The sequence below is a fragment of the Priapulus caudatus genome, unplaced genomic scaffold (genome assembly GCF_000485595.1).
Source record: "Priapulus caudatus unplaced genomic scaffold, Priapulus_caudatus-5.0.1 Scaffold66, whole genome shotgun sequence".
Classification (NCBI taxonomy): Eukaryota; Metazoa; Priapulida; class Priapulimorpha; order Priapulimorphida; family Priapulidae; genus Priapulus; species Priapulus caudatus.
In genome coordinates this window covers 665-18956 of record NW_014577127.1, presented here as the reverse complement: position 1 = coordinate 18956, position 18292 = coordinate 665, and the positions used below count along the sequence as shown (strand labels likewise).

The 18292-nt window shown below is 42.0% G+C and overlaps 1 protein-coding gene across 7 annotated transcripts in view; it reads left to right on the top strand.

The window, feature by feature from the left end:
• Positions 1–13292, top strand: part of LOC106821260 (DDB1- and CUL4-associated factor 11-like) — an 18401-nt gene extending 5109 nt beyond the window's left edge. For all 7 annotated transcript variants that reach the window (XM_014825986.1, XM_014825990.1, XM_014825992.1 and 4 more), the window contains 13 exons: positions 601–699; positions 970–1034; positions 2096–2196; positions 2512–2614; positions 4504–4547; positions 4833–4956; positions 5207–5264; positions 5453–5545; positions 5797–5889; positions 6141–6294; positions 6820–6972; positions 7177–7283; positions 7655–13292. In XM_014825986.1, coding sequence (XP_014681472.1) covers positions 601–699; positions 970–1034; positions 2096–2196; positions 2512–2614; positions 4504–4547; positions 4833–4956; positions 5207–5264; positions 5453–5545; positions 5797–5889; positions 6141–6294; positions 6820–6972; positions 7177–7283; positions 7655–7837 — 1377 coding nt within the window. In that variant the 3' untranslated portion in view covers positions 7838–13292. The remainder of the gene's footprint in view (positions 1–600; positions 700–969; positions 1035–2095; positions 2197–2511; positions 2615–4503; positions 4548–4832; positions 4957–5206; positions 5265–5452; positions 5546–5796; positions 5890–6140; positions 6295–6819; positions 6973–7176; positions 7284–7654) is intronic.
• Positions 13293–18292: the final 5000 nt, after the last annotated feature.

Sequence of the window (18292 nt, the reverse complement as noted above, 5' to 3'; positions counted from 1 at the left end):
GGAGAAGGTCCACGCCCAGGAGTGAGCGCTGGCGTCTGTGCGCCCGGGCGCGAAAGGCATAGCCAGCCCCACGAATCCATAGCTGCCAGCGCTGCATACTGTCGTAGGACGTTCCCGCGGTCGCGTGCGCCTTGCCGCGGAACTGCGCGCAAGATCTGCGCTTAGCGCTTTGGATTAACACCTCCTTTCGGCAACGCTTCTCTAGTATCCCGTCTCATCTGGATAAATATTTTTACAGTTTTATTTTCAAAGCTAACGTGTAAGTTAAAGTGTAGTGAGTTATTTACTGACGTTTTCACAGTGGTTTGTTACACAAATTTATGTGGAAAGTTCGAGGGAAGCTACCTTTAAGTTGTAGCAGGATTAAATAATTTAAAATCTGAGATTATTTACGTGTGATTATAGTGAATAATATTTGTAAGTAGGCTTGCATTGTTATACATGATGTAATATGTGTGTGTGCGTGTGCGTGTGCGTGTGCGTGTGCGTGTGCGTGTGCGCGTGCGCATGTGTGTTTATTGGTCTCTTATAATAGAAATGGATATGATAGTTCATATACATTCAGTTGTGTTTGTATACAAAATTATCTTTGATGTTTAGAAACATGACTTGAAAGGTGAAATCTTGACAGCTTCTGGCCGCAGACCAACCGCCCAACGTCCGCAGAAAAATAGTAGTTTTATTGACATGTTGAACAAGGTATTACTTGAAGTTGTTATCTAGAAACATCCTTTAAATGTGTCTTGGAAATACTCTTGAATATGAAATGAAAAAATGCCCATGTAAATGATTAAAAATAAATATATCTGAAATATTCGAGTTAATTTATGTGGCCGCCAGTTGTATTATATTAAACTTGTTTCACACTTATATCAACTTATCTGCATCTATTGACAATTTGCAGGTTTTGATTGAATGTTTCCAAGTCCAACGGTTAATATTCAAGCATAATTCACCATTTCATTTCAGAGAGAAATTGGAATGTTAAAGCACCTACACTTTACTTCCGGTGACCGCTCTGAGATGTCTACAGGGTATGTGGCTCTGCTGTTTTATAAGGCCAATGACAAAACCCCGTGGCATTTCACTAAACATCTGTAACTGTAATCTTTTCACGTTGTTGGATATATTTTGTTGGTTGTAAGGGAGGCTAAATTTTCTTTCTGAAAACATGAATTTGAAATGTATGAAATTTGTTACTGTGATTAGCTGTGTCACCAGCTGTAAAAGATATTCCACATGCACTGCCACGTACATTGTAAGTCTATTCTACCATGGCATCTGACTCATGTGTAAGCATTTGCTTTCCAGATCTATTTAAAGACATCTCATTTAATACAATGATGTCTCAAATAAATCAAATAATGTGTGGTACAATATAGTCTTACCTATAAAATGTCAGTTTTTTCCATCTTTTATCATAGCTTAGCAGTTGTTTAGCATTGCTTTTTCATCTTTAGTAATGTTTACTAGGAAGTTATGGGACCAAGGAATATTCAGAGGAAAATTGATGGTACAATTTGTTGTTGCCATTATCATTGGTGCTATTCAAATGATGTATCAAGTATCAGTATCTGGTACTTAATGTGAGTCATGTGACATCAACATGGAATTCAGAGTTAATTAAAATTTATAAATGTATATATTTTGGTGAATATAACATCATACAATATCTAAGACATATTAACTTTACTACAGACACTTTCTTGCAAGGAGTCATGGCATGTACTAACACAAGTAGAATAACATGAAGAATAATATAATATAACATGTCTCATATTATTTATTTAATAAAAATCGTTAAACACATTTTGATGGGACACTTGATAGAAATTGTGGGTGTAGCTTGTGAAGTATTCATCATTGATTTCAATTATAGTAAGAAACTAGTAGTATAGTAGATAAAAACATACGAGGTCAGCGTGGAGACTGGCAATGACTTCAACATCACTATACATTGTATGCACAGTGTGAGGCTATGTGTATGGGGAGGACTTGTTCCCATGCCCCCCAGTCCATGACTCCAGTGGAAGCAATGACAGTATATCACCTATTGTTCAGGGGAAAATATTGATGATCTATTACACTTTTACAGGTTTATACCAAATTGTATGGAACGGGTGGCCTCCTATCATCACAAGGCATTCTGTGGGCAGTTCTCGCAAAGTGGCGATGTCTTCATCACTGCTTGTCAAGGTGTGGCTAAAAAACATTAATTATTAATACCTGTTTAACATATAAGATGCTATGCCACTGTATGTAAGCGTGACTTTGTAGACTTTTCTAGAATTAGTTTATTTGCTACCTATAAATCTACACCAATCTAATTATAGACAATTTATGAAATTTGCCTAAATTGATCGTTAATTAATTATTAAATGACCAGCCGATATTTAGAGTGTGAATTTTCATTTCACGTTAACGTCTGTAACAATAATGTCAACATTAACCAGAAAAGTCTATGTGAGATTCTAATAGTTGTACTAATGCGCACCATTTCAAATATTGCAGATCAGAACATACGCATATATGACACAACGGGGAACAGGTTTAGACAGTTAAAGGGAGTTGCAGCACGAGACGTTGGCTGGAGCGTTGTAGACACTGCATTTAGGTGAGTGATGAAGGGGGATTAGGCACCACCTGTCAAAATCATGTAGTTAAAATATAAAATTTAATATTTACATTTTTAAATCAAGCATTTTTTTAGCTTATCTGCTTTTACCAACTTATGTCGAAAGTGTCAAGGGATCAGATGTCTCTGTTCAAATTTTGGTCAGTTCAGGTTCAACGGATTTTGCTCATTTCTAGTATGTGAATAAATAAGGACTGGCCCCAAAACATATCACACGGGTTTTGATATTTTTTAAATTATGCAAATTAGGTAGGTTTGGAAATTTCACTATGCATTTCAGTGTCTGCCTACGGTCAACGATAACTCGAGAACCGTTTGACCCACATGTTTCAAATTGCATACAGTTGTTACTCCTATGGGAAAGATTTGAACGTCCTATTTTGGAGCACGCCAGTCGACCTACTTTCGAGCCATCCCCACTTTTTGGCAAAAATGAAAATATCCATTTAAATTCATTCGATTTTGTTAAATTTTGGTATGTGAATGTGTAAGGCTAGCCCCAAAACAGTTGTTACTCCTATGGGAGAGATGACAACGTCCTATTACATTTATTTTGTCTAACTGGTTAACAGCTCTACAATCATACCTATATACATGTAATATTGTGCTTTAGATTCTGCGTTACATTAATTTGACTGAAATATTATAAAGGTCGTGGCTACGCGACCGGTTCCGGACGAGGAGCTGCTGGGCTACGCGTCCGGACATCCAACTCACACTCTTGCGACACGCACACGCAAGATTGTGCAACGGGACGCTCTGCTGGTTGCCGAGTGTGTGTGTGTGTGTGTGTGCGTGCGTGCGTGCGTGCGTGCGTGCGTGCGTGCGTGCGTGCGTGCGTGCGTGCGTGCGTGCGTGAGTGAGTGTGTGTGTGTGTGGTAGTGTGTGTGTGTGTGTGTGTGTGTGTTGTGTGTGTGTGTGTTGTGTGTTGTGTGTGTGTGTGTGGTGTGGAGAGAGGAGGCAGAGAGAGAGAGAGAGGAGAGAGAGAGAGAAGGAATGTGTATGTGTGTGTATGCGTGAGAGAGAGAGAGAGCGAGAGAGAGAGAGAGAGACTGTGTATGTGTGTGTGTATGCGTGAGACAGATGAGAGAGAGAAGAGAGAGAGAGAGAGAGAGAGAGAGAGAGAGAGAGAGAGAGAGAGAGAGAGAGAGAGAGCTGTGCTTGTGTGTGAGAGAAAGAGAGAGCTGTGTGTGTGTGAGAGATTGAGAGAGAGAGCGAGAGAGGACGGATGAAAGGATAGATGGCAGCAGTGCATATATTGTATATTTTCGGCAATCAGCAGAGCGTCCCGTTGCGCAATCATGCGTGTACGCGAGTCACGCGATCACTGTGTGAGTGGATGTCCGGATGCGTAGCCTGGAGGCTAGGCGACCGGTTCCGGATGCGTAGCCACTGCGTATTATAAAACCAAAATGGCGATCATTTAGGCGTAGTGCCATCTCTCGTCAAGATTTCAGACTTTCAGATCTGAAACATTTATTTTCGCATCAAAACTTATGCATATATCATTATCAATAGTATATAATGGGAGATATGCTTTATAATGGGAGTTCTCCCATATATCCTCTTGCTTTATATATTTCCCTCCCTCTTCTATCTCACCCAAGGTGAGCTACAGTGTCATTGACACTTTTGTTAATACAACGGAGTGTGCAATTTAAACTGCTCAAAATTCTGGCAAGTTGCTTGGACAGAAAATGTGTGCATAGAACATGTTGGCATTACTGGAATAGTAATAAAGAGATAAGAATCATGATACAGTAATTTGACAGTGAAAAGTAAACAGGAATATGAACGTTAGTTCTTGTTTCAACTTGCCCTTGTTTTCAGACAGTTTGCTGTTTAATAGCAGTTTTTATTTATTCTAGCCCTGATGGTAACTTTGTGATATACTCAAGTTGGTCTGAATTTGGTTAGTATCATTCTTGGCTTTTGTTTGGAAACATGTGGTGTAAGCACCATGCTATTAGTTGTACAACGCATGCTTTTTAAATAATAAAATCCTAATTTTTTATAAATATGCTTTTTCCTTCAGAAATTGTATATTTAACACAGTATTCGCATAATGGTGAATACAGCTAATACACTACTGTGTCTGTAGTTATAAAGTTTCTACAAGTGTGTGTATAATTATCTTTAATTCTGTTTTTGTCGAATGCTTCTATGCTAACGTTTGTGAAATGTTGTCTAAATGCAGTGCACATGGTTAATGTCTATGGTGCTCAAGAGACACATGTTGCACTGGACCTGTGCCCTATGGACCGTAGGTTCTGTGTGTTCTCACTCAAGTTTTCTGAGGACAATAAGGAGATATTGTGTGGGTAAGTGTTCCATGGTGCACAAAACAAAGTGCAGCAATGACTGTCAGTTATTCCTGCGTCTGTTGTCATTGTGATATGCTTGCTTTGCTTATGAATAAAACATTTGAATATCATACGTGGCCAAATACTATCACCTCTCTCCAGTTAAACTGTGTACTGTATATCTGTATCCATGCACTGCTCCATCTTTTTAGTGGCGAAATTTGACACAAAGACAAATAGTTAATACTGATGTTTGTTCATCTTTCAGAGCAAATGATAGGTGCGCATATGTCTATGACAGAGAACGAGGGGAACGAACGTTGCGGGTTAGTCCACAGTTTTGTCATGTGATATGCACCTCTGTTGTTATTTTTATTAATTTTTTACTCAATCCATATATTATGCTATTTTATTTCCGACATGGTGTTTTCATGTGAGCTGGCATGTGATGTGTAACATAACCTCCTAAAGAGGTAGCTTATGGTAGATTGTGGATTCCTTATGTATGTTATAGGTGGAAGCACACGAAGACGATGTGAACTGTATTGCATTTGCCGATTGTTCATCATACATTTTGTACAGCGGTGGTGATGATGGGCTTGTTAAGGTATGTACGTTAACCTTGTCCTTGTAGAGTTACTTACTGAAATGGTCAGGTATAATATTAAATCTTATTATCAGTATTGATATAATTGGCGAGGTATTAAATAGTCATGATCTCTCTTCAATTTAGGTCTATATATAATAATATTTGTCACTTATTTTGATGATATATACTTATTAGGTATGTTAACTGACATTGAACCTATGCAGTAGCATTCTGTTCAGCCAATTCACTAGGATTATTTTCTCTTCAAGGTTTGGGATAGAAGAACATTGAGTGAATCTTACCCAAAACCGATAGGTGTATTAGCAGGTCATTCTGATGGTATAACACATATTGACTCAAAGGTATGTATCTGCGCACAAAGATGGCAGGACAGAGTAAGATTTTCCAAAACAGGTGTTTTCTTGTAGTTATGAAAAAGTAGTGGCAAATAGCTTGGACTTGATGACCTTATGATCTTGGTGTAAGAAACCAGTGAGTCTTTTGACCCAATTGTAGTTTCCAGGGGCTCTAGTTGTCCATATCTGTTATAAAACTGGGGTATGGTTCATAATATTTTATTTTGTTATGGACAGATTTTATCGTTTTAAAATAGGGTGATGGCCGATACCTCATCTCTAATTCCAAAGACCAGACGATAAAACTATGGGACATCCGTAGGTTTAGCTCAGATGATGCGCAGGAACAGACGAGACGAGCTGTCGCTAACCAGTCTTGGGACTACCGTTGGCAGGGTGTGCCGCGCAGATGTAAGTCTGGTGCTAGTTGTTCTGGTATGTATTCTGAATGTAACTTTCTGTAACGACCTGGTCACTGCTCAGGCAGATTATTACATGTCCAACTATGGAACAAGCCAAATACTATGGCTGCAGGCTTACCACCATGTCTTCTTAATACCACTAGTAATGCTGCAAGCACTTGCAATTCTACTAAAATATACTAGTCTGCACCATCAGCAGAAGGCACATTCCCATGAGCATCTAGGTGAAACCCTGTCAATGCTCTTCCTACTAATTACCTTCCAACTATAACGTTTCACGATGAACATATTATTATGGATTGTACATGTAGCTTACTTCATCATTGGCACCATGAAATTGTGCTGATGTGACTCAACACCATGCATCATCTGTTGATCTGCCTTACTGTGGAACGCACATGCATAAGCTGTGGCATAAACTCGTCTACCCAAATCTTTGGAACATTTTGCATCGTAGTTATAATAATAGTTACTCTGATGCTCCTGTGTGAAGTGTTTAGGGAATTTCTTGCAGCTCAGAGAAAGCAGCAGCTGTTGGGTGATTCGTCCTTGATGACGTACAGAGGGCACTGCGTATTGCACACGCTTATACGTGCATATTTCTCTCCACTGTTTACAACGGGTCAGCGATACATCATCACTGGCTGTGCGACGGGCAGCTTCATTGGTTTGTTATATTGGTTATTTAATCTCCTAAGAATAGATTTATGAAGACAATTTTAAGCAGTACAGTGCAATATATATAGTGTCTCAAGGATGTTTCCTCTGTTGGAAAAAATGTACTTTGTGAGTAAGGCACTACCTGGACTGTTTTTTTGTATGCTTGTCCTTTTTATTTGGATTATTTTCACGTGTGCTTTCTTCTCTTTAGTGTATGATATTTTGACTGGAAAGAAAGTGGCAAAACATAAACAGCACAAGTCATGTGTGCGAGATGTAGCCTGGCACCCTTACGACAATGTGATCATGACCTCGTCGGTAATTGCTGCATACATAGTGGATAGGTTCGAGTGTATGGCACAAAGGCTCGTTATTCTGTTTGCAGCCAACAGAATTGATACATCTTACATACAGAAGTTCAATCTGAATCTCTTTATTTTTTCATCAATACAGATGAAAAAAGTATGATGAGAGTTTATGGGCACTCTAACTTATATTATCAAGAATCTTTAAAAAGTTATTGCATACTTAAATTATGTGTTACTGACATATTTTAAACTTGATTCTGTTGCACTCTCGTCTTTTAACTACGTTACGGAAAAACATAGATCAATAATATCAGGAGTGATTATTATTATAGATCTATTGTTATTCACTTCTAATAATATTATTTCTCATGGTTTACACAGTGGGATGGAAAAGTTGGTCGTTGGTACTACAAACGTTCAGAGCCTGACCTTGTTGAGACCAGTGTCAGTGGAGATGAAGGAAATACTGACACCACCAGCAACACAGAGACCCATCCTCAGCGCACCTCTGGTCTGCGAGACCGCTTGCGGAGTGCTCTTGGTTCCAGATCAAGCCACGAGTGAATCTGCCTGGGACCTAGTTCTGGCTTTCCATATTTCACAAAATATACGGTCAGGATTGTTATATATCTCGTGTTCTTGAAGCATTAGAATAAAGATTCTAATGACTGTCTTACTTGTTACATACTAGGGGGGGGGGGGGTTACATCTCCCTTCCTTACAAGATCGTACTAGAATGCATAACTATAAACGAGCAACATTGAACAGTATCTTACTAAACGAACAACAGTAAACACTATTGAATTACGACCGTTATGGGAGGTCTTACACATAGTCACTAAATCGGACAGCTGGTTTCCTGTTACATCCAGACCTTCGAACTGGTTCAGGACAATCTTCAGACGTGACATTTATTATATTGTCACTGTTGTCATTCACAACAATAGGATTGTCATCTGCACAGTCAGTCAGGGTTTCGAGTGTTGATGGTACTTCAACGGGTGACTGGATGGGTGGCAATGCAGTTATTGCCTTCTCATAGGTATCCGACTGTAGCTTCATGGGTATTCGTCTCTAGAGTGATTGGTGACCATTTCGACGTTCCTGCAGATGGTACCGTGGTTGGCAGGAATCTACGTCTCAGCATAATTCGATTTCTCACAGTCAGTAGGCCTGATGGAAGACGGATAACATACTTTCGATTCTTGAGGTTACGCTCTTGCACCACACCGTATTTATCCCATCTTCTGTTACACCTGTTCTGTACTAAGACAGGATCACCTACACTGAGGACAGGTAGGGGTTTACCAGGGCAGTATTTCTCAGCTTTCTGGCATTCACTGGATATCAGCTTATAGTCGGCCAGTTGTTTATGCCAGTCTTTGCTCAGGGCACTCTTGTGTGCTGGAATTACTTCATTCGCCAGGTGTCAATATAGGTGAATTGCAGGGTCTATCCCTGTACCCTTGTGGGGTGTATTCCTGATGGATAGCAAACCACGAGTCCACTTTTCAAAATCCACTTCACCATTCGTCACACAACTGCGTAGTAGGTGCATTAGGAAAGCACAACAGAATTTATTCGCATCTGATTGGTTCATATTACATTACAGTTATCCGGGTACTTATGCCGTAGTGCATACATGACATCTCCTTTTTTTTCTTTTTCTTGAATAGAAGAAGAAGAAGTTGAATAAAACAATTGAACTCGAACAGCAAAACTATTCAGTAATAAACTTGACTGGCAAATTATCGATTAGATATGGAATTGTCAATTATAATCAAGTACCCAATACATTACCACATCTAATTGCACCATGTATAACTATGTTTGCAAGACTGAATTGTTGAGAACAATTCTGGATTGGATCAAAATGCAAAGCTTTTTTTAACTGATTTCAGGAGTTCACCTGACTAGAACAGTCATTTATCAGTCACATTTCAAATCCTCAATTATCATTCAACTTTGAACACTAACAGACGAACTATGCAGCAGGGCTAGAAGTTGCTAGCACATAGCCCACTGTTGGAACTGGTCTTTACCACCAATTCAATCACACCGAACAGAATCACGATTTGACGTAATCTTTGTAACGACTTGGTTCCCTGATGATTCTCCCGGAACGAGTAGTGTAAGTAGTGCTCTGCCGTGCCGGTTCAGTATGTTCGGCATGTGCTAGGAGCTCATGGTGCTCCAGCGAACTTCCTGATGTCGGGATTTCATTGAGTTCCGGACCAGTTATTACAGGTTTCGGTTCGGATGTCCTCAGTAAGTGTTTTCTGTTTCTCCTGTAGAAACGTCTGTTGGGTGTTTGTACTATGTAGGACCTTGGCGCCATGTGTTGCTGTTGTACTACAGCTGGTTCCCAAGTTTTCTGGGTCCTGATCCTGACGGTATCATCAGTCTGTAGCTCTGGTAACGGTTTTGCATGCTTGTTATAGAGGCGTGCCTGCTCATTCTGTCTCATTTTGAGCTGACCACATGCATCCTTTGCAATATTTGGCATCAGCGATGTACTTTTTGCTGGTAATCTCGATCGAAGTGTCCTGCTCATAAGCAGCTGAGCGAGAGAGTAATTCATTCCAGCAATGGGTGCATTTTGGTATTTGAGTAACGCGATGTATGGGTCACTCGTTTCCTCGGCTGACTTTCTAAGGATGTACTTAACTGTTTGTACAGCCCGTTCACTGCATCCGTTTGATTGGGGGTAGGTTGGGCTTAAGGTACATAGTTCAATGTCCCATTTCCTAGCAAAGTCTTTGAACTCACGGGAGTTAAACGGTTGATTGTCAGACACAATAGTTTCCGGTATCCCGTGCTTTGCGAGGATGGACTTAAGATGCATGATCACCTCACTCACGGCTTTTCTCTTGAGTAGGCTGATTTCTGGGTACTTGGAGTAGTAGTCTACTACAACAAGGTAGTATTTTGCCCCATACTCAAACAAGTCCCTACCGAGTTTTTTCCACGGTCTGTCTGGTATGTCGTGTGGAATTAGCGGTTCCTTCTGCTGTCTCTTCTTGAAATGGTTGCACGTTTTGCACCTTGATATGAAATCTTCGATTGCTGATGACATTCCAGGCCAGTAGATGGTGTTACGCGCCCTGGCCTTGCATTTCTCCATCCCGAGGTGACACTCATGTTGAGCACAGTGTTGAGCATTTCCTTACGCATTTCTCGATGCATTATGAGTCTTTCCTCGTAGAATAGCAGTTCTCCTGCCTCGTACAGCTTATCACGTATGTTCCAATATGGTTGCGTGGCAGGAAGTGCTTGGGACTTCTCTGCCGGCCATCCAGCATGAATTGTGGACCTGAGTTCCTGAAGTTCCGTGTCTCTCGCAGTTTCATGCTTGAGTTGCTCACACTTCTGCTCGCTCACGGATAGGTTTTCCACGAATGAGTGAACTTGGTTGTCCATTTCCTCGCCGAGTTCACTGTCCTCATCTGATTGAGCAGAAGCTTCTCCTTTGTAGTTCCTGAATGCTTGGTCATTCGAGATTTCTTCCTTTAAGAACCTGCAGACTCAGAAAATATGGGGGTACTATGTCACTCCCATTGTAGCGGACTCTGCTTCGAGAGCAAAGTATCTATCATCTTCATCGTATATTTTCTTTAAGACTTTTGTTAGGACATCCGCTTCAGCCGGGAGAGCGTGGAAGAGAGCCTCCCAAGGAAACTTCACATGCAGAGCCATCATGCCATGGATGACTACGACCGGGGTGAGACCCGTATACTCAGACTGAAGGGCAGTCACTTCTGTGCGCAACTTGGTAGAGGTTTTCAAGTCTTCAAGAATCTCGACAAGCTCAGCTTTAGGGAGATTTTGGCGGATCGATCAAGGCCATCTTAGACGTCTCATTGAGTAAGTCGACGACTTTCTTGGATATCTCTCCCTGCGATAAGGGAGATTCTCTGGACGTGTTCCCAATGAAGGACTCAATTACCATGATGACAATAGCGCCGCTTGCAGGATTGGCGAAGGGGCCGCCGAGAGCCATCAAAGACCTCAGGTAGGATAATACTCGCAAGATGCGAAGCATGTCTTTGTCAGATGCTTCCGGGAGCATATTCTGGAGGCTCGGGCCCCACGCTGTCGGTCAAGACGCTTCTGACACCATGTAATCTTTTGATACCAGAAAGTCCACCATTAGGAAAGCACAACAGAATTTATTCACATCTGATTGGTTCATATTGCATGAGAGTTATCCGGCTACTTATGACGTAGTGCATACATGACAGAACCCTTTATCAAAGTTACATTCTTTTACCTTTTCCACCACTTTACTATGGAATTTTGCAATAGGCTAGGCTTTCGATGCAAGTGATGAAATTGGTGTCGAGGTGTTCACACAGATTTTGTTGTCTCGATTAGGCTTGAAGTAATAGCCACAACTTCTTTAATGTCTTGTTGCTTGGCAACAGGGAGCTGTAGTCGAAGAGCATCTACACGGTTGAATGTAGATGGTTTCATGGCGGACGCGATGGCAATTTGCTGAGTTTCCCAATCAAACTGTGAGTTCAGCTTCTTTGGCGAAGACAAGAAAGGATCGTTGCCAGCTCCTAAGGTCAATGCTAGAGAAGGCGTCCATATCAAATTTTTCTGGACATAGTGTTTTCAGTAATGACCAGTTTACCTTCTTAGCACGAGCATCTGGTAGGTTGCTCTGCTGCTGGACTGTCGCCTGCATTTGCTGAGCCTGTTGGGTGAGAATTGCAGCAAGCATTTGCAGTAGGTCGTTCTGCTGTGGCACTGAACAGTAGCACTATCAGCACTCATGTCCATCGGCATTCTGTCTTGTGCGTCTTCTCGAGCTGCCATCTTGTGAACAATAGCAATGCACGCATACAGTACGGTTTGCCGCCTTTACTACACGTGGTAACACAGTTCCATCACCCGGTCTCAGTTCAGGCTCACTGGTTCCAAGATTATATCAAATCTCCTCTGCCTTGCAGCGCCATGTTATATATCTCGTGTTTGTTTTGCAATTATCTTACAAGGATATGCGTGCAGTGGGTGTGAACATGCAATATCCACATGGACAATAAACGTGAAGTACCAGGAACAATATATATATATATCCCTGGTCAGCGTTTTGGGGAAATTTCACTTGGTTTAATATAATCAGGCTCCGTGATCAGGATCCTTGATGCTAGCAGGTGATATTTAATTCTGAGCATGTGCCAATTAACACGTTTTCGATTTCAAGTTTCTATTTCATGTTAGCAGTATTGGTAGTTATGAAAACTAAAAGCAAATGTTGGGAGTTTTTACATTCTAAGATTATGTTTAGATTTTAATATTTCCAGTCAATATTTCGAGGCTATTCTGAAAAATTGAGTATAATCTGTTTGATTACATCATTGCTGTGTGAATTTCAAAAATATTCATTGATATAACCAAATGGTAATTATTGACAGCCAATATTTGAAATAATTTGTTTTGTGTTTTATGTTACCAATTGGGGTACTGGCAATATATATCTAAGAATATTTACTAAGTGTGTTTTTGTGTCTAGATTCAGTTTCAGATTTAATACTTTGTTTTCATTATATTCAATTTATATATGACCTATACATTGAGTAAAATGTAAGAACACAAGATTAACAACGCTAAAGTTCAACGTTTGCAAAGAGGTCAGCACCGTACGTCCAACACGTTTATATGGTACACTTAAAGCTCACAAAACTTGTGTTATCCAAGAAAGTACCATTGGTGATTGATGAATCAATCAGGAAACAACGTGTTAGACGTATCTTTCTATTTAAAAGAGTGAATTGTATAGTTTTTAGAGTAGTTGACATAAGATGACAAGGATGTGTCTAAAATGGTGTGGGATAGTAATTATAAATAATGTGAAAACCTTTGTAAAATATGTAAAGTAAATAGGTAAAATAAGTACTTTTGTTACTATTAACGTATATAGTTATAGCATAAATAATGTATTGTATCAATTTATAGTTTGAAGGCAAGCCATAATTGGTTTAGTTGTCAGACAAAATACATGGCTTGAAATTTTTGTAAAGGATTTATGAGAAATTTTTATTATGTGTACACGCGCGCACACAAACAAACAAACACACACACAGACGCGCTCGCACTGCGCACGCACGTCACGTGACGGCGTGTTGGTTGATCACTTTTGGGCAGAATTATAACCATAATTAGAAACTTGGCAGTTGGCACACGTGTAATACATGAGTTCCTAAAAAATTTCCTGGTATAGCGTCCAGATAGCGTCAATTGAACAGTGCCACCTGGCGGTTGAACATGTATTGCCTTATGCCGATTTTCGATCTTTTTCTCTATAACTTCGTCAATACATTAAGTCCAAAAATAGCTTAGACGATTCTCATCTATCTCTCCCGATACTATCGTAGCGATCATTGAATAGAGATATTTTTAAATTGTATCAAAATCGGGTTGAATAAATGAAATGGGTAAAAATAATTGAAATTTGCGTTCCGTTACTATATTAAATGACGGTATCTCAAAAATTTAGTCTGCATGAGCTTGTTATATGCCAAAATGCTTCTAATTTAAAATAATTATAATTCAAACAGGTTACGCAAATGAAATTCCAATTACATGCCTTCTTTATGAATGCAACCGGCATTCATCTTAATATATACATGTAATTTCGCACACATGTAATATTTGGGTTCCTGATCGATACTAGTCTGATTGTGTCAGACTATATGTTGAAGAAAAATATGAAATCTTTAGCGCTTAAAAAGACAGGAGCATAGCCGAAAGATATGTCCATGGTAAAATATTAGATAACCAGGACAATGCATTTAGGTCGATCATATGTGCTTAAAATGACAGGTCCATGGCCGAACAAGACGTGCATGGTAAAATCAAATCTCAGGGTTTCATTTCGGTCGCAAGAACCGATACAGGAGGGCAGATCGGAATGCTAGGTCACCGCAAGAACCGATACAGGAGGGCAGATCGGAATGCTAGGTCACGCGCCAGTTGAGACGAGAAATGAGGGCGGTCATTGAATGCGGAGGACGGGAGGCGATGAAGTAGGAGTTTTGCACCCTACAGGATAGGGCGCTCTACTAATTATAAACACAGGTGTACTGATAAAAATTTATTACAGAAATCTATGCTGAGATACGCCCTAACCATATAAAATGTATATTCATCTTTCTCCCCTTCCTCCTCCTCCACCACTTCTCCCCTCGCTCCTCCTCCACCACGTGCCTCCCTCATCCTCGACCTCCTCCTGTATCACTGACTTCAACAATGAATAATAGACAAGCAAGTGAGCAATTGTCCGGGATGGTTAATTGTCCGGGGGGTAAATGTACGGGGGGTAAATGTCCGGGGGTAATTGTCCAGGGGGTGGTAAATTTCGGGGGTGGATTGTCCGGGGGAGTGAATGCGCATGGGCGTAAATGGCATGGGGTAATTGTCCGGGGGTAAATGCTCGGTGGGTAGTTGTCTGGGAGGGTAAATGGGTCCGGAGGATTAATTGTCGGGGGGGAATTGTCCGTAGGCGTAATTGGACCCGGGGGTAATGTCCGAGGGGCCGGTAATTAAAAAGTTGTCCGCGGGGGTAAATATCCAGGGGGTAATTGTCCGGGGGCCGTAATTGTTTGGGGGGGTTAAATGTCCGAGGGGTAAATGTCCGGGGGGTAAATGTCTGGGGGTGGGTACATTGTCCAGGGTAAATGTCCGGGGGTGATTGTCCCCGGGGGGTGGATGCGGATGGGGGGGGTAAATGGCATGGGCGGGTAATTGCTCCGGGGGTAATTGTCTGGGGGGTATATGTCGGGGCGGTAATTGTTCTGGGGCGTGAAATGTCCGCGGGGCGGGCTTTAGATTGTCCGGGGGCGTAAATTGTCCGGCGGGTAATCTGTCGGGGGTAAATGTCCGGGGTGGTAAATGGCATGGGCGGTAATTGTCGGGCGGTACATTGTCCCGGGCGGTAAATGTCCGGGGGACTTGAATTGTCCGGGACCGGTAAATGGTCCAGGGGCGGGTAATCTGTCTTGGGGGGTAAATTGCTCCGGGGAGGTAAATGGCCATGGGGGTAAATGGCATTGGGGTGAATTGTCCGGGGGTTAATTGTCGGAGGTAATTGTCCGGGGGGTTGATTGTCTGGGGGGGAATTTCGGGGGGTGATTGTCCAGGGGTAATTGTCGGGGAGGTGATTTGTCGGGGTATGGTCTCTAGAAACCAGATAAATTTTTATAGAAAGTTATGTTTGTAGATTGAAAAGCGGACACGAAGAGGAGGCCAATCAAAGACGAGCCCAAAACAAGCGGGTTGAAGAAATCATTGCCGTCGGTCACTAACCGACATTTTAAAGGTTCTCCAGTTGCCAGCGTGGACACTAGAAACAGCGGAGTAATTCGAGGGGGTAATTGAGCCGGGGGTAAATATCCAGGGGGTAATTGTCCGGGGGGTAATTGTTTGCGGGGTAAATGTCGGGGCGTAAATGTCCGGGGGGTGAATGTCTGCGGGGGGTTAACTTGTCCAGGCGGTAAGATGTCGGGGGTGATGTCCGGGGGGTGAAGGGCGATGGGGGGGGTAATTGGCATGGGGTTAATTGGTGCCGGGCGGGTAATTGATCTGGGGGGTATATGCTCCGCGGGGGTAATTGTCTGGGGGTAAATGCCGGGGACCGTTAAATGGTCCGGGGGGTAAATGTACGGCGGGGTAATTGTCCGGGGGTAAATGTCCGGGGGGTAAATGGCATGGGGGGTAATTTCCGCGGGGGTAAATGTCGGCGGGATAATTATGTCCGGGTAAATGTCGGGGCGGAATTGTTGTGGGGGCGGTAAATGTCCGGGGCGTAATGGCCATGGGGTAATGGGCATTGGGGGTATTATTGGTCCGGGGGAATTGTCGGGACCGCGTAATTGTCCGGGGGGTGATGGTGCGCGGGGGTAGGTAATTTGTCCGGGGGTGATTGTCAGGGCGTAATTGTCCGGGGGTGATTGTCCGGGGGGTATTTGTCCTAGAACCGATAAATTTTATAGAAAGTTATGTGTTTAGATTGAAGAAAGCGGACACGAAGAGGAGGCCAATCAAGACGAGCCAAAACAACGGTGAAGAAATCATTGCCGTCGTCACTAAACCGACATTTGAAGGTTTCCAGTGCAGCGTGACACTAGAACAAATCTGAAATAAAAAATACCAAATTTACCAACTATCTTCCAACTCCTACCGACCCCAATAGTTAGTCATGCATATATATGCATGAATAGATACCCTCATAGCATGCATCCGTTGGGTCAACGATGTCACATAGTTGGCATGTAGCTAGTTGGCAAGTGGTTAGCTGCATAACGTTGGACAAATATTTGCATACAGTTTGCATGATGCTAGTTGGAAAATTCTTGGCTAAATGACTGTGGGCCACCACGGGCGCATGATTAACACATACGCGCGCGCGCAATTCACACGAGCGTGTTGTTACAGATATTTATTACTGTGCGTCAAACCATGGATAATTTACACGAGCGTGTTCGGTGGTGAATGACTCACTAAAATGCACGTTAATAATTAAGAGTCTCTCGAGTTACGTGTGACGGGGAAATGCTACTTTCCTTACGCACGTTGACAGGGTTGACCGGCCCATTGCCTCCCCTTGTCCCTCGCTCAGCCTCCTTTTTTTTCTGCCGCCCACAGCTATTTCCCGGCCCTCCTTTCAGTCTTCACCTCTCTCTCTCTCTCTCTCTTCTCTCTCTCTTCTCTCTCTCTCTCTCTCTCTCTCTCTCTCTCACGAGAGCGGATATCATATTGCAAGTTTTCGTCCAGTCCGTACGGCCACGACTGAAATGGTGCTCGCGCTGCGCAATATCTCCGATCAAGATATATTTTGCGAAAATTTATGCGTTTTAAACATGGAGAGGCAGGTTTGTCTGCATAGATTTATATGATAATATTTTATCGGGTAGAACTCTCTTAAAGAATGGAAGAAGACCTTGCATGTAAGGTGCTCGGCGCAGAATATACCAGTCCGTACATATCTGGCTACGTCTAGTGTTTTAGCGTGGATGCGCAATATCTACCAGAGAGTTTGTAGTTTTTTTATGAATAGCATTTAATATGGTTTAGGGGGTATCTCAGCATAGATTTCTGTAATAAATTCTTTATCAGAAGACCTGTGTTTATAATTAGGGAGAGGTGCGCCTAGCCTGTAGGGTGCAAAACCCTTACTACATCCCTCCGTCCTCCGAATTTGCCTCTCTTGTCCCTCGCTCAGCCTCCTTCTTTTTTCTACCACCCTTCAGTCTATCTTTCGGCTACTTTCCTCCGTCTTCCACCCCCACTCTCTATCTCTCTCGCAGAAAGATAGTATTATGCAGTTTGTCGCCAGTCCGTACTTGCACGCCTGAAACGTGCTCGCGCCATGCGCAATTTTCTGGCCAAAAAGAATCATAGTTTTACAAAGATTATGCATTTAAAATGGAGAGAGGTATTCTAAAAGCATAGATTGTATTGATAACATTTCATCGGTAGACTCTCGTTCAGGAATGGGAGAAGAAGACCTTGCATGTAAGGTACCGCCTGCATATACCACTCAGTACATATCTGGTTACGTTAGTGTTTTTAGCGCATGCGCAATATTCACCAGGGAGTTTATTTTTTATGATTATGCATTTAATGTGGTTAGGTGGTATCTCAGCATAGATTTCTGTAATAAATTCTTATCAGTAGACCTGTGTTTATAATTAGGAGAGCGCCCTAGCCGGTAGGGTGCAAAACTCCTACTTCATCCACTCCCGTTCTTCCCATTGCTTCCCTGGTCCCTCGCTCAGCCGCCTTCTTTTTTTACCGCCCTCAGCTATCTTCCGTGCCTCCTTTCCTCAGTCTCCCACCCTTGTCGTTCTCAGAAAGATATATTATGCAGTTATCGCCAGTCCGTACTGCACGCCTGAAACGGTGCTCGCGCATGCGCAATATCTGCCAAAAAAAATATTTTGCGAAAATTATACATTTAAAATGGAGAGGAGGTATTCCAGCATAGATTTATATAATAACATTCCATAAGTAGAA